Source organism: Nannobrachium achirus (assembly GCF_963921795.1).
Source record: "Nannobrachium achirus genome assembly, chromosome: 19".
NCBI classification, from domain to species: Eukaryota; Metazoa; Chordata; class Actinopteri; order Myctophiformes; family Myctophidae; genus Nannobrachium; species Nannobrachium achirus.
In genome coordinates, this window is record NC_137826.1 from 29,570,093 (window position 1) to 29,586,867 (window position 16,775).

The 16,775-nt window shown below is 43.4% G+C and overlaps 1 protein-coding gene across 1 annotated transcript in view; it reads left to right on the forward strand.

Moving 5' to 3' along the window:
- The window catches only part of spns2 (SPNS lysolipid transporter 2, sphingosine-1-phosphate), a 74,432-nt gene that overhangs the window by 20,764 nt on the left and 36,893 nt on the right, over positions 1-16,775 (forward strand). Inside the window, exon 2 of the mRNA XM_080748584.1 lies at positions 2,768-2,833. Coding sequence (XP_080604710.1) covers positions 2,768-2,833 — 66 coding nt within the window. The remainder of the gene's footprint in view (positions 1-2,767; positions 2,834-16,775) is intronic.

A 16,775-nucleotide genomic window follows, 5' to 3' on the forward strand; every position in this document is an offset into this window, starting at 1 on the left:
AAAATATGAAAATTGCAGTAGGTTAAAAGGGTAATTGTTTTGATAATCCCCATGCTTCACATGCAACCATATGGACTAGGTTTTACCTGAGCAAAATGTAGATCTAATCTTGCATCCCTTGAGCTTTTAACTACCGTACATACCGCTCTAATTGCCACAGGACCTGCTAACAAGGAGTGCAGTTGCGGAGGGAAAAGGTACTGTTTACCATCTGTCAACGTAGAAGTGGCATGGCAATACCTACTCAAAGACATGCCCCTGTAAAGAATCTCTCTGTTTGCACGATCCCATACTGGACTTGAAAAGCGATCAAAAATAGCAGTCATCGTCAGATCCACCATATTCGTGGGAATGTATTCACATAAGGAAGTTGATGTGTCATTCACATTCTCTACTCATTTCATAATGGATCAAACAGGTACACAAGAATAGTGTTTTTACTCGTATTACGTGGTAGGTAGCGTACGAGTCATTTAACTGAGGTCATTATCAGGCAGAAACCAGTCTCACTGTTGCAGATGTTGTGCTAGTCCAACATTGCTGTGTGAAGTGTGAGAATGGCAGCAGGTGGCATGTTTCGAATGACCAGAATTTCACTTACATTCCGACTCCCTGGCCACAGTCCAGTGTGTCCCCGCCCCCACCCCCCACGTCACCTCTGCCTTTGAAACCCACCACGCTGCTCTGGTGACAAATGAACTAGTGATGACAGTGCAACGTTAGCAAGCCCCAAGAATCGCCATCCGGTGGAATTAAGACCTATGGATGAATGGCTTAATTCTTTACTACTTTGGCTGTCACTTCCTCTGTTCCCAAAGCTATAACTATGAGGGGATAAGGATTCCACAAGTTATTGTTGAAGCTTGGGAATTTGCATTTTTGTCTTGTGTTGTTTTCTAGTGTATGCTTTGGAGAGAAAATGATACTGGCAGATAATGTAGCGTACAGTAGTAGTAAGGTTTAGAAGAGGTGAAGTGCAAACAGACAAGCTGTTGGGTATGAAGCAGTTACATATCGTTGTTGTCGGGTGGAAACCTTGTATGTCCAAAACCTCATCGTGAGGCGCTTGTAGATCAGCTATTTTCACTACTTTTGTATGATGAAGTAGGGCTTTAGTTTACCAAAAAACATACACGTACAAAATTAGAGATACAAGGTTTCTCCCTGACAATGACGGTATTCATAAGCTGTGCTAATGAATCAGACCAGCCTGCCAGTCTGTCACACAATAGCTCATGTTAATAACACAACACCTCCCATCCTGACCACAAGGGAAATCAATTTAAAATGTAATGTATCTTTTTTAATTGAACTCAATTTCAATCAGGTTAACTCTGAGAGTGTACCGTATGTGCACTCTCAGAGTTACAAATTGATAAATAACCCATAAATAACATTTGACTGTGTAAGAGTGAGAGGCAGTTTAATTTGTATGTATTTGGAGATACTTAAAGATACTTCTCTTTCATCCCTTCGATCCAGACTGGTGTGTAGATACGGTACATCTGAATAAACTGAGCAGAATTGTTTTACTGCATCTTGTTCACAGACTACCACAATTGTTTGGAAGCCTGTGAATGCTATGAAGAAATGTAACCTTATCATTCAATCATTCAGCTGTCTCTGTCTGATGGGGACGTTTATGATGTATTTGACAACGTAAAAAGGTCTCATTACAATCACTTGTTTCACAGCCCGCTTTCATGTGCTTTCGTTGCCGTAAACATGCATGGAAACCAAATATTGTGATGACTTGACTGTTCAGCTGTTCACATACCTTTCGACTTTCCTGCAGTGACCAAAGTGCCGTGTTGCTCATTAAGCTGTCAGTGCATCGAGCAGTGTGTGACCTTCTCAGAGGAATTTCCTCCATTCCAACATAAGAGAGCTCTTGGGTTACACCAACAGGAACAACTCTACTTCAAAGTTTTTTAAATAGACAGGGACCACCTCCATAATTGACGGTTTAATTTATTGTGGCGAGGCAAAGATGCACCTGAAATACCCGCCTAACAAATTCAGTACACCTACGGCATCATCTGACACCGTCAGCCCAATTCCAATCATTGCAGTTCACTGTCGTGTTCCCTAAAGCTGGCGCTTGCATCTGCTGGTGGGAAGATGATGCTGGAGAAAGCTTTCAGAGCTGGAGGGGGAGTTGGTTGTGTGTGTGTGTGTACACGTGCATGCATGTGTGCGTGCAGATCTACAAGCTCACAACGTGTACTCTTTTTCAGATTTATTTTCTTTTATCTATTAATGAAATTACTTCATTGCTTCATTGCTTTTTTATTATTTATTTTGAGGAATGTTTTTTGAAAATGTTTTGAAATAATAATGATTCAAAACTAAATCTAGGAAACAAAAAATTAAGGGACCCATAAAAATGTGTCCGTGACCCACACATGGGTCCTGAGACTCCTGACCCACTATTTGGGAACCAGTGTTTTAGATGAAAGAGCGTTGCTTTGTGGTGAGAGCAGAGGCACCCACTGTAACCCTGACACCAAAAGTATAAGAGCTGAAGTCTTATTAGCCGTGTTTGTCAGCCAGAGACCACAGAAGCGATTATTGCTTCTCAGAGATGCAAAGTGAATGATAAGAGGCCACGAGTATCCATCCACAATTAATTCCAATATAAGTCAAACTGTTTAAATATTGATGGCTACTTTGGCTAGGATTGACCATGGCTATGAAACCATAAGTGCAATTTGTCATTAATGACACCATGATATTTAACAATGCTCTCTCTCCCCCCTTTTTGCAGGTGTTCTTCTTGACATCCAGAGGCATTTCAACATATCAGACAGCCAAGCCGGCTTGTTGCAAACAGGTAAGTCTTCTGCTTCTCCAATCCCATAATTACGTGTGTGAAAAACACTAGCTCAAGTGCTTGTGCATTCTCTTGTAATTGAAGTGATTATTACCTGAGCTCTCTAAGCTCCTTTTAGCTAAATGCAGATCAGGATAATGGAAAACAATGGTGGAGGTCCTCCCCTAAAGAGAAGGGCCCTTCAATGTGCCTCTATTTTCGTTCTAATCACTACAGTCTGTACTATGAGCAGAATGTTTGGATGCTATCCATATCAGTACAACAGGTAAACACATGCTGACCTCTGATCAAATGCCTGATCAAATCGCATTCCCATGATTCATGATATATTGTAATCAAGTACTCTCCATCAGTGCACCAATTTGTCCAACAGTTGTTTGAAGTTGAGTATAGTCTCTACACCAGTGGTTCTGAAATGGGGGTCGTTGAGGGGGTTCCAGGGGGTCCCCAGCAAAATTAATAATGCATCAAAATCTGTTAATCAACTTTAACCCTATACACAAATCTTCCGTGGTCAAACACATATTAATTTAGGGGTCCTTGACATGAAAATGTTTGAGTCAACAAAGCCAGCACAGCCTCTGAAACACAGATCCTCAATGAATCCAGAGAAACTGGAGCACAAACTGACTGAGGATCTGACCAGTAAGAATCCCTAATCGGGCGATAACCGACCGTCACGTTGCATACACAAACTTTAGAAGGCAATCGTATAGCCAATCAGGAGGGAATATGGGAAATGGGACATATCCATGTTGATGATATGACTTTAGAGATACTGTGTACTGCAAAAATCAATTCAGTTCAATGAATACTCCAGATTTTATTGTGAAGTAGGCAGGCAGGCGTTTCTTTCTCCTGAGGCCATGTGTGCGTGTGCTCAGAGGGTCTGCGGGCCCTGGTCAGGGCGTGGGTTTCCTGCTTTCACTCTAGACCCTAATGAATTCACCTTTTTACGGAGATTCCCTGCACAGGGCTCTTGCTAGAGGACAGGGCCCCGTCTTGTCTCCCTGTCCCTCGAAATGCACTCAAACACAAACAAACTCACACAAAGTGCCATTGAGAGCTCAGGACCACGCTGGAGTTTGGGGGCAAAGAATACAGCTCACTGTTTCCTCTTTTCATCAAAAGTTTACCAATGAAGAAAAATAACACAACCTTTTGAGTGTTCTGTCCAAATATACCTTCCATAAATGTCACTTTAGCAATTAAAGGATAGATCACGCCCAAAGTGATGTTTTTTCTATTGATTACTCACCCCATGGGGGACTTGAATTCATTTTCTTTTTATTTTTGTCGTATTCCTAAGCTAATAAATTGAGGAGACTACGTACCTCCATAGAGAACAAAGCAGGCTCTGTGTGTCTCAATAGGGCATAGGGAACCACTGCTGGTCATCACATTATTGTCTAAAAAAAAAAAAAAAAATATCCATCAATTCAAGTCTCCATTGGGTGAGTAATCAATTGAAAAAAAAAAAAGTCATTTTGGGGGTGAGAACAAATGAGCCATTTCAGTACCTTGAAAATGTATTCCCCTTTATTTGTACAGTACACTAATTAAGGATATATATATTTTATCAAATTTCCGTCTTCTTGCCCCACTTCATTTTTCTCATCTTCTCCTGATTGTTGACTATTAGTGGCAGTGCAGTGTTACCTGCTGTGGAAATGAGAACAGGTCGATCCTGCGTCCTAGGACTCGTAGCTCGACTGTGATTGGCAGGTGAGAAATCTCTTCAAGATTTCTTCACTCCATTAGGGGCTGCCAGTCATGCGTTCCACTTCCAAGTGCTCCACTTCACTCCAGCCTTTGTTCATTCTAAGGCCCACACAGAGAGGTAATGCTTCTGGCTGACATATGCATGAAATCATAAGCAATGTTGAGAGCTTGGCTTCAAAAAGAGCGTTCAGCAGATTGCCAGCCATTGTGAGGACACATCCCTTTTCCAGGTGAGGTCTGCTCTGGTATATTTGTTCCCTGAATGCTATCTAATTAGATAATCATTTTCTACTATAGTTCACAGATCAGTACAAAAGGCTTACATCAGATAATGATCGGCAAGGATAGAGTCAACCTTATTTACAGTGGCGTATTTCTGGATTATGCACACTTCACTAGCACAAAGACATGTGAGCCCTCCCACCATGCACGCACGCTCCCACACACACACACACACACACACACACACACACACACACACACACACAACACACACACGCACACGCACACGCACACACACACACACACACACACACACACACACACACAAACACACACACACACTCTCACAGTAGGCCTATGTTAGCGGGAGTATCAGGCACCGTCTGCTTCTGTGCGTCTATGAGAGGCACCTAGCCAGCCGGGCTAAAAACGGAACTGCTCTGTGTGCCCGGCCAGCCTCTGCCTGTCTCAGGCTGTCTTGTTTCAGACTCCGCTCGGCCCTTGATCCCCAGGCGACCTCTGTCTCACACTGCCCCGAGGAATGTGCGGTGGCCCGGCTGAGAGCTGCGAGAGCGGGTGGGCGCAGACAGTGAGCCTAGGTGCGAAGGAGAGGTTACCGGGGTTGGGGGTGGGGGTGGGGGGTGGGGATGACGTGATCAGAGTGGGGGGGCAGAGACCGAGTGTGCCTGTATGGCTATGTTTACAGAATGTGTGTGTGCCCCCGAAAGCTTCCCCCTACTCCCCAATATCCCCTCCTCCTCCAGAGAGAACAATCAGCAGCTCTGTGAGCACCTGCACGCAAGCGCTGCCGTCTCTCTCCCTCCTCGTTCCCTTTTGGGAATCCAAACGACCAGTTTGTTTTAGCAGGGAGTGAGTGGGGCTCTCTGCCTCTGATGCCCTGGACACTCACATCTGTAAGAGGGCTCTGACCGCACACTCCACAGCACAGCGCGCTAAGACCAGCACTAGACCAACTCAAAAACACATTACAGGGTTCATAAGCTCTGTGTGAATCCTGGCCTGGCTTCGGACCTGTTTGGCAAGTGTAACATTAACTCTTTGTGTCTGTTGAGAGATACTCAGTGTTCGCAAAAGTACCCAAGTATAGCAAGTGTATTGGTCTGGAAATACATCTACCGGTATGTTCTCGACTGCCTACTAGTGGAGCCGTCATTTATGTATGTGAGTGTGTGTGTGTTTGTGAGTGTGTGTGTGTGTGTGTGTGTGTGTGTGTATGTGTGTGTGTGTGTGTGTGTGTGTGTGTGTGTGTGTGTGTGTGTGTGTGTCTGTGTGTGTGTGTGTGTGTGTGTGTGTGTGTGTGTGTGTGTGTGTGTGTGTGTGTGTGTGTGTGTGTGTGTGTGTGTGTGTGCCCGTGCGCATGCTTATTTGCAAGACAAATGATGGAAAACGTCCTGTGGTGAGCTGACCTCATCCTCCACATATCTTAGATGCTGCGGTGCTGTATGTTTGTTATGTGGCAACTTAAAACCTTTCTAAAACAGCTCACACAATATTAGCTCTTTGCTCCCCGTCATCTGTTTTGTTTCTATTATGTGCCTGCTCTCTCTCTCTCTCTCTCTCTCTCTCTCTCTCTCTCTCTCTCTCTCTCTCTCTCTATCTCTCTCCGTTCATCTCTGTCTGTTTGAGGCCTTGTTGCCCGAGGAGTTGAAGACTCAGCCTTGTTTTGTGTAAGAGGATGAGGTGAGGTGTGTAAAGGCCGTCAATCAGGTTAGGGTACGGCCTGTTGTTATCTAGCCTGCCACTCTCTGGCCTGTCTGTCCTTCGGCGCAGTAGAATATATGGCTGTCATTACTAGCCTAGCCCAGCTAGCTCTCTCACCTGACATCACACCTGTCGGATCACTCGGCCTGTGCTCAGATCTCAACACTGGGGAAAGACAAGCCTGTATGTGCTAATGGCCTTGAGGCCCTGGTCATGTGAAGTGAGTGACACACATGCAGGCAGCTGAGAACAGGACCAGTGTCTCCAGGCCATGGAGGACACAGAGGAGGTTAATGGAATGGGCTTCACCTGGATGAGGTTACGTTTGGTTTGGAGGAGTTTGAGCCCTTTTGTTAACCCCAGACGGGGAAATCTGAGAAAAGGCTTTCTCCTCCCGCTAAAATGGTAAGGTTATTGTATTGAAAGCGCTTTGAGGCAAATAAGGGGAAAAGATATTTAATGAGAAGCTTCTTCCCAGAGCTGAGGATTTAAAATTCAAATTGTCATAAAATGACCTGTGGTTATTATTAATATCCCGGTCAAGATTGGTGGATTTCTGGGGGGTCGATCACATCTGCTGGTCAGTGTCTGAATACGGAGCCGGCCTTTTATAACCAGAATGTCTGGGTCCCGTTCTGTCTGGAACAGGACTGAGGACACACACACACACACACACACATGCACAGACACGCAATCACATCCTAACAGGGTGTCAGTCTGCGAGCTCCTAGGAATGGGGCCACAGGTGTTTGTGTATGTGTGTGTTAGTGCGTGTGTGAGCCTTAAGGCCTTGAGCTCCACTGACAGAGTGGACCACCATACCTCAATTACACACACGCACGCACGCACGCACGCACACACACACACACACACACACACACACACACACACACACACACACACACAACACACACACATACGTGCACATTTCTTAGGCCTAAACCGCAAAGTGTGTGTGATCCAGTCGAGGTACATGGCTCCATACAGTTCTGGAGTTTCAATGTAATGGGCACAAATGTGTTTTCATACACAGGGTTTAGGCTGCGCCTGCGGCCATGTGAAACCCGTTAGTGACTGGGCCTCAGGTGTGACCACACACACATAAAGTTTATTGACAGCCTCAGTCACAGTCTCTCTCATCTCATGCAATCGAAATGGAGGTTTCTTTGATTGAGAGGTAAAATATAGGTGCCTGGTCAGCTGTGTTGGTCACTCACAGCTGCTCCTGTTTTGTCTCTTGCTTGCACTCTCTGGTATCCCTCTGCAACTCCCCCCCCCCCCCCCCCCCCACCCCCCCACACACACACACACACTCATCTGCTTTCTCTCTCTCTCTCTCTCTCTCTCTCTCTCTCTCTCTCTCTCTCTCTCTCTCTCTCTCTCTCTCTCTCTCTCTCTCTATCAGCAATTTGGCAGCTGTCGTTGCTCTGTTGTAACTGTGACTGGCATGGTGCATGAATTAGAGTGCTTTAGGAAGGAAATAAACTAAAATAGAAATAGAAAGAGAGGAAAGAGACACCTGTGAAACCTTCCCGTTGCCAAGTGATCTTCTACAACAGGATTAATACCAAAGCCAAAATAATTGCGTTTTGACGACGCTCAGTGGTGTTGATACGACTGAAGCAAGAATAGAATGATGACCCAGTAATATAATAATATCATATCTTGTGTGTGTGGGAGGTTGTGTGTGCGCCCCTCTCTCTCTCTCTCTCTCTCTCTCTCTCTCTCTCTCTCTCTCTCTCTCTCTCTGTGGGGTTGCATTTGTAGGGCATATCTATGAGGAGGGCAGTTGTTAGATGATGATTGGAACTCGAGTCTTTGCTACCAAGCCAATCAGATCAGAGCCACTTAGCAACAACCAAATCACCAATGAGGTGTCACCAGGCTGAAGCAGTGAATCCTCTTAAATCCTAAATTCCCTTTCAATCTGGGATTTATTTGAACAAACAAATGCTTATTTTATCCATCTGTATAGTATATACAGTAATAACACTGGCATGTTTGCCGTGGTTGGAGAGAGCGTCTCTCCATGAGGCATGCTGAAATCCCAGATCAGAGCTTTAATTCCACCTGATATTGCAGCGAGGGATGCAATATCTGTAGGCTTACAGTAGCGGGGGGGAGAGAGAGGTCGGACACACTGACCTGAAAATGGCTCTGTCCTTTTCAGTCGCCACAACAGTTTCATTGCCAGTTGCAACGCGGGTCTTTGTGATATTCTGTCTTGGCACTGCAGGCGGAAGGCTGATCTCAGATCAATAGACTGTGCAGCAGCCTGCTGCTTGTTTCTGCTCTGACTGACATCAACAGATCAATTAAGCAAACACACTCACACACACGCACCTACAAACACACGCGCACGCGCACACACGCACGCACGCACGCACGCACGCACGCACGCACGCACGCACGCACGCACACACACACACACACACACACACACACACACACACACACACACACACACACACACACACACTATGTCACCCAGGCAAGGTCAAAGATAGCACTGCTGCATGTGCTCCTCTGGTTTGTTTTGTGTATGTTTTGAAGAGGAAGGTTTGTGTGTGTTAATGTATGTATGTATGGGCACATGCCTATGCATGTGCCCATGTAAGCTTATTTTTGTACACTAGTGGTCTAAACAACAATTGGCAACACACACACACACACACACACACACACACACACACACACACACACACACACACACACACAATCGCGTTCCCCTATCATTTCACTCTTAGCTTGTCATTAAGTAAGCTGCTCCTGTACTTATGGCAGGAAAATGGCAGGAAAGAAAAACTCCTCGCCTTGCACTAAAATGGCCCTGCTGCATCCCAGCACAGCCCCAGACAAGACACCAGTATCCCCACAAAATATGACAAGCTGTTCCATTCTGACGCTTGGATAGCAGTCCGGAACCTCGCATGTGTGCTTAGTTGACTGTCTGCAGAATCGAAGACAGTAAATTCCTTTTCTGCATACTTACTTGACACTGCATACTAGCATACATTTGCCTTCAATATGTGCTGTTTGACCTGCAATTATTACATGATCGCCTGGTCGCAATTATTTGAGATAATCTCAATTATTTAGCATAATCCTCATAGCGGAAATAGCAGATCTACGAGCTCACAATGCACCGTTGTCTATTTATCTTTTATTTTGCCCATTAGAACGGGAACCACTACGTCTATACCTTTCAATACGAGAGTCCCTTTTGGGGTTGTTGTTGCTATGTACAGTATATACTATAGCAACATACGTATATTATTTGTAATTTCTGAATAAATATTCAATTTCTTCCAGAAAAATTAGGTCAGATTTAGATGACATTTTTAGAATCGGCCTCAGGTCTAAAAACTGAAATTATGTTTTTATTTATATATTCCAATGTTCATTAACAAAAACACGTCCCTGACTGCTCTATCACTTGCCTTTACATGCTAGTTATTACCGGTATATAGGCATTACTGTTTTTTTTTTGTTTTTGTTTTTTTTTAATCTCTTTGTGTATGTATTTGTTATTATTACAATATCGATATTGAGTCAGTTGGTTGACAGCATTGTGATATTTGGTTTTGTCTGTATCACCCAGTACACTGTGTAGTCGTTACATTGTGATATAGCCTGCTCCATTCTTTATCCCGTTTAAAAGTCATACCAGTGGTCTGGCATGTTTAGCCCATTCACTACCTCTCATGGTACACATTACTGCAGACCATTTCCCAAGCAGTATGAAAGTCCATTTGAAAAGACTTGAAACTTGAGATAGGTAATTCAATAACATAAATATCATTATGTGATTTTCTTTGTCAAAATTTCACTCATCATTCATCATGGCATTTTAATAGGCAGACTGATTGAAAAGTGTAGTTGAAAACAGTCCTTTGAGAAAAATTATTTACAAAATTCAAATGCCCATAACCGCACAATGACGCTAAGCCAACATTGACTTGATTTTTCAGGTAAGTTGGTATAATGTTTTCCTGACTGGAGAATTTTTAAACAGATACATTATCTAAAAATAAAGCAAGTAATGGGAAAACTGTTTATGTTGGACAGGGGTCTTCAACGTTTTCAGGATCCCTTAGTTGAGAGAGAGATGAAGCGTGGACCGCCACAACCTTATTATAGATTTCATATAGTTTCATTGTTTGACAAAAATCAGTTTATTTTGGATTCATGTCAATTTGTGTTTTCAGATATTTAACCACTTGAACCGTCAATACTTAATAAACTTGACCTTTCACTCTTTTACCCCTCTACACCAAAGCTCTTTGCTGAAAGTAGCGATCTACAAGCTCACACAAGTTGTGACCTTGTAGATCTGCTATTGTTGTCAAAAGTTCTCAGAATATGGACATTAGGGTTCAAGTGGTAAATATAAAAATCAAACCTCGGTTCGAAGTGGAGCGGTGAGTGTGTGTGTGTGTGTGTGTGTGTGTGTGTGTGTGTGTGTGTGTGTGTGTGCGTGCCTGCCTGCCTGCCTGCCTGCCTGCCTGCACAACAGCGCCCCTCCTTTAACTTGTGTGGCCACACAAGGTATTGCCAGGCTACAGACATACCCAGCCAGCCACATAGCCAGCCAGCCAGCCAGCCAGCCAGCCACAGACATACCTGTCTATTGGGAGCGCTTTCACCGCTCCAAAAAAGGAGAAAAAAACTTTCTATCACTCAAAGATTTGGAGGTCCCCCTGTAGTAACTCTGAGGACCCCCTAGGGGTCCCGGACCCCCTGTTGAAGACCCATTATGTAGGATATATGGCCCAAAGCAGTAAATAGATAATGGCGTGTATTGATGCGGTGTATGGTCCTTTAAGAGTAGACAAAAGGACGGACCACCATAGAAGAAACAGTGAGGAGGCATGGCAGGCGGCTTTCATCACACCTGAATTTGTGAAATATATATGTGATTATAACTTACTGTAGAACTTGGCAAAGCTCTGAGGCTTCTATAGAAGTTAACCACGAATTCCTCGGAAACAGACTCTGTGGGGGTATTTCCCAGGCTGCATGTGGCATTTATCAAACGGCGGTCAATATGATGGTAACCCAACACTGGTGAGGCCTGTATGGCTGGATTCTTTGGACGAGTTTGCCAGTGATCAGCAATGTGAGGAATGTGGTGATGTTTGGGGGCGCCACATGTACTTTCGGTCTGGGTTTTGGCGGGGAATACAGGAGGGAGATGTGTGATGTGTGATGTGTGCGAACGTGCGGATTGAGGCACATCGGTCGAGTACGGTGTCCAATTCAGCCCAAAGTTATGTGTCACACCCTCCTCAGGCAGTCACATTAATCATTAGGCCGGGCCGAAGAACAAGATCTAGGTGTTCCCTCGACCATCCCTTCCAAGGCTGCTGATTCCACAATACACACACATGATGTCATTGGTTGGTGATGATGACTGGGAATGCTGAGTCCTTAATCCATTCAATTGACTGAAAGGTCACTCTCAATGAAGCCAACAGCAGCTAGATCTTAGATAACCTTTTGCAAATCCCAAACGGTAGTCAATATTGTTCTCTTTCTTCCTCACTCTTGCCGAGTCTTGCGTTGTGACGCTGTCAGCAAAATTATCATTATTATTTGATCAGAGTGTGTGGTGTGATGAGTTCTCCTCTAGCAGTAAACAATGAAGAATAAATCTGTCAGTAGCTTGTGCTTCTGTTTTGATCATTTATTTAAGCCAGAGAGAAGCCTTTGATTTATTGCTATCATAAATATAACACACCCAAACCACAAAAGACATCCAAACTCATTTGTAGTCAATGGCTTTTCTCATCATTAATTTACAGTTACACTTGGACTACTGTATATCTTCCACTTGCTTGTCATAACTTGGCACACTCACATAGAGATATTCTCTCAAGAATAACAATATTTGAAAGGTAATATACAACTTTCTTTATGAATGATATCATTTTAAATGCTATTGACATGATAGAATGTTTACATATAGATTATTATTATTATTTCAATCACATGCTAAACTCAGATGTGTGATGCATGTGTGTTGCATAATTTGAAAAAAACAGAAAACCACAACCTGGGAATTACGTCAGCTTTGCCAGGTGTTATGTATGTGTTGGCTCTCAAGATGGTGATTTGCACGTCTAAAGTAGAATCATTAGGCTGTAATTATTTTGGAATTAGGGTCCTCCACTTAAACCCATTACAGATGACTTGAAATAGTTTACCCTGTTGTTTTAACACACCATGTTGATGCTTCATTTGATGATGAAAGACAAATACATAATAATAATAATAAGAAGAAGAGGAAGAACAATAACAGATCAACCAATCAATCAATAATGATCAACGGTAGCCTTCTCAAAGCACCATTAGAGAGTGGATATTTCAAATATGTTACATAGTCTACTCTCTTCCTTCCTGGAAATGAGACGGAAATCTGTAGGTGCTTTTGAAATGAACCATACCATTATATAATGAAATGTCTAAATGTCTAATGTCTAAATCGACATTTGAATGTACATTTGAGTTGGAATGAGGATTCCAGATGTTATGATTTGAAGCAATCTAAAGTCATTATGCTAAGTTACACTTATTTCTCCAGAAATAGAGATAGAGAAAAAATAAAATAACACACACTGGAGATACTACATATCGCCAGTATTGGCGAGTCACCATGAGACTATGTTGACAGACAGAAATGTCTACAAATACGTTCACTGAAGTGACAGAGAGAGCAGCATTGAAACATGAGCTGCCTGAGAGTCTGTAGGCCTACACACATCAGAACATCCGACAGTGGCATGTTCAAAAGGCAGAGTACTACTAGTCCGCGAAAGATCCACTGAGTTTCTGTCAGAGGAAACCGCAACTAATGACTAAGTCTGATCATCAATCACTCCGTGAAATGAATTTGATTTGGTTGATTACAACAGCACAACACAATGTTCTATGTAACCTCTCTGTAACCAGAACCACGGATAATATTAAGCCTGATTTGTGCTTTGGTGACAAAAATAACATTACAGTATATGATACAGTATTTTCAACCGATTTCTGTTGTTTGTTTTTCCATTGAAATCAGCCAACACCTTTTCTACAAAGCATAAATCAGAGGGTATGGGGCAACAATCCAGAGACTTTCTGTGGTGTATTTGACTGTGTAAAAAGCATTATTCATACATAGTTGACTCGCTGTACACATCGCCCCGGTGGCAGATAACCTTGGTGGTGACAGGAAGGGCAGAGACACAAAGGTAGACTATAGAGTTAACAGAAACTCAATGGGGAAGTTGTATTTATGGAAGCTAAATGTTTGCGCAGTGATGAGCACATGACACACAGGCACACACCTCACGCAAAGCGAGAGCAGGTCAAAGTGACACCGCACAGATCTGTAAATGGCACTCGGTGACAACGCCTAGCCCGCAGGCATGCAGAGACATGCAGTTAGGATGCGGTTCTCCTGTTCCTTTAATTCAGCCAGTCTGGCAGCTGAGAGACATATTTGAATTCCTCTGACTGCGGTCCCCTGCTTATGCCGTCTGCACTGACTGTCAGGTTTCACAGCTGCACGGCCCATACAACACAACACCGATCTATGTGGGCAAGTCCATTGCTAAGGGTCACTGCATATGCAGGGGATTAAGCTGCAATGTATTTTAGTCCCTCTAAACACCTTCATGTCCAACCACTGTTCACTTCTTTCAGCCTCAGTCAAACACTGGAGAAGAAGAGGTAAATGCATTGTTAATTCAATGGATGTCCACACCTCTTCTTGATGAAGTTGTGTGGGGGAGGGCGGGGATCAAAACAGGCTTTGGATCTGGTGTTGTACAATCAAACTCAAAGGCAAGTGTGCAGGTGCTCTGTTTCGTGGAAACTACTGTTTCATAGGGAAACAGATTCAGTGAATATCAATCACACGGATGCACGCACACCAGGAGTGAGTCATCACAAGAAGCATTGATACCGCAGGCCGACCAAAGCGAAAGCTTGACACCGTGTTTCTATTGACCGAGGGAGGAGGGGAAGGAATGGGTAGCGGCGAGGCATCTGAGAGCTTCTGTCTACAGAACTGATGGAGGCTCTGTTATAAACTCTTTGAGATCAATTAATTCACAAAACACAACTTTATCGGATCTGTACTCTACTACTCTGGGTGGTGGATTTGTTACCCATTTAGTATTTTGTTCCACATGCGGTATACTCTCTTAAATGGCTTCATCGTCATCAGTAAGGGCCTAACAAACAGTGTGTAAAGGTGCTTGTATCTAATTATGGCCCCTTTGTAAGACACAGTGAGACGGATTGTGTGGCTCATGGACATCATTTTGTACTTCTCATAGGATGTGAGCCAGTGATCGAGCCATGGGCCATAGCTTATTGTAAACAGTATTGACATTTACACAGCAGCCGTATGGATGATATAGATGGAAATGCATCTCAAAGTGGGACTGTTGTGTTTTACTGAAGGCAATGTTCAATGCATTAGGCCTACATTAAACATTCAGTGTATGTGTAGTGGGATTTCATTTGTATGGTTGCTACTGTATTTGCAACACACTATTATTCTACTGTAGGTCAGAGAACCTTTACCAGCTAAAGTGAACCTTTTTTTGTTAACCTTTCAACTGGAGTTATCTGGGTTGTAAGGCCAGATATCAAGGACAATATAATGTCCAATCAGACAGGATTGGTCATGTTTCACTTGACATCACAATATATAATATAAATGGTAAGACGGAATTCATTTCCCAGTGGATTCCTCGCGACTTGCGTCAGTGCAACTACACTTGCAATTTCCCAGAATTGCACCTTTCTAGTTAAGTAAGATATTGTGTTGTGGACTTCAGAGACCAGGAGCGTCATCATCGTCAGACTAAGGTTACTGGCAGACGTATATGACTCACCTGTCGTACATGTCTGTCACATACACAACATCAACAAGACTATACAGCAAGGACGTCATTTAAACTGTAGTCAAAAATAGATATGCGTTATTGTGTCCATGTTCAGACTCTTGACACATCCATTGTTCTTGCATGGAATGTGCCAGAAATATGATAATTGTTGACATTTACACCGTGAAGGATTATGAGAAAATATGCCCAGCATCTCAGTAAGGTATCATATGTGAGGTAGCCTACGTAAGAACCTATTACCTCAAACAGAATACAGTTTGAAAATAATGAACAAGAAAAGAAACAAAAGTATACAGAATCCAAGGGTTCACAAGGTTGCCTTTGGCATCTCTACGTCCACAAAGAGAATGATATAATGGTTAATTCATCTGAAGAGGTACAAGGTACTTTCTTCTTCCAGACTAAACTCAAAGGCAGCTGTCTCTGCAGTGAGACATGGCCTTTTGATGGTGCAAACAACTCTGCAAGGTTACATCAAGTCTCCTTTATATTCACGACATGACTTTGTGCTGCAACATAATAATCAAGCCCCAAATGCCCTTGTCATTTAATAATGGACCATTCTGATTGCTGTCATGATGTCTTTAGCGTACAGAGTCACTATTTACGCTCTTGTCTGTTAGCAAGGACACGGCTTAATGGACAAAACAATGTCTGACAGTACCATTTAAAAGGTAGTCTGTGTTTGTTAAGCTAATAGAAATAGATAGGTTATATATAGTCTCATGATAAAGCCAGGCCACCTGGCTGAGTAGATGGCGCAGCTATTGTTTTCAGCAAAGGTTGGAGCATTGAGTCACTTCCCTCACCCCCCATATACCATATACACTACAGTATGTATACACAATACACGCACGCACGCACGCACGCACGCACGCACGCACGCACGCACGCACGCACGCACGCACGCACACACACACACACACACACACACACACACACACACACACACACACACACACACACACACACACACACGTACCAGTATAGCCTATATTCAGGTAGCTCTCATGCACATCCAGGCACAGAGGTGGAGGTGCTTGGCAAGATAATGTACATGAAGACAAAAAACCTCTCACAGCTTCTCTCAGGAAGGGACCACATGCATCTTTTTTATAGTATATTGTTATATACAGTACATGTACAGTATGGTGTTGTGTTGTCTGCCACCATCACACTGCACTTCTCGTATTGCCAGCAGTACCAGTACTAATTATATACTCTACTGTATGTGCAGTAGTACAGGAAGTCTAGCTGTGTCACATCTCTGTCAAACGTTCAATTTGTTTAAGGCAAACAGTGGTGTTGGACACAGAGATAAGCTCCTATAGCTAGGAGGACACACATCACAGTCAATGTTGCTTCTGCACCAC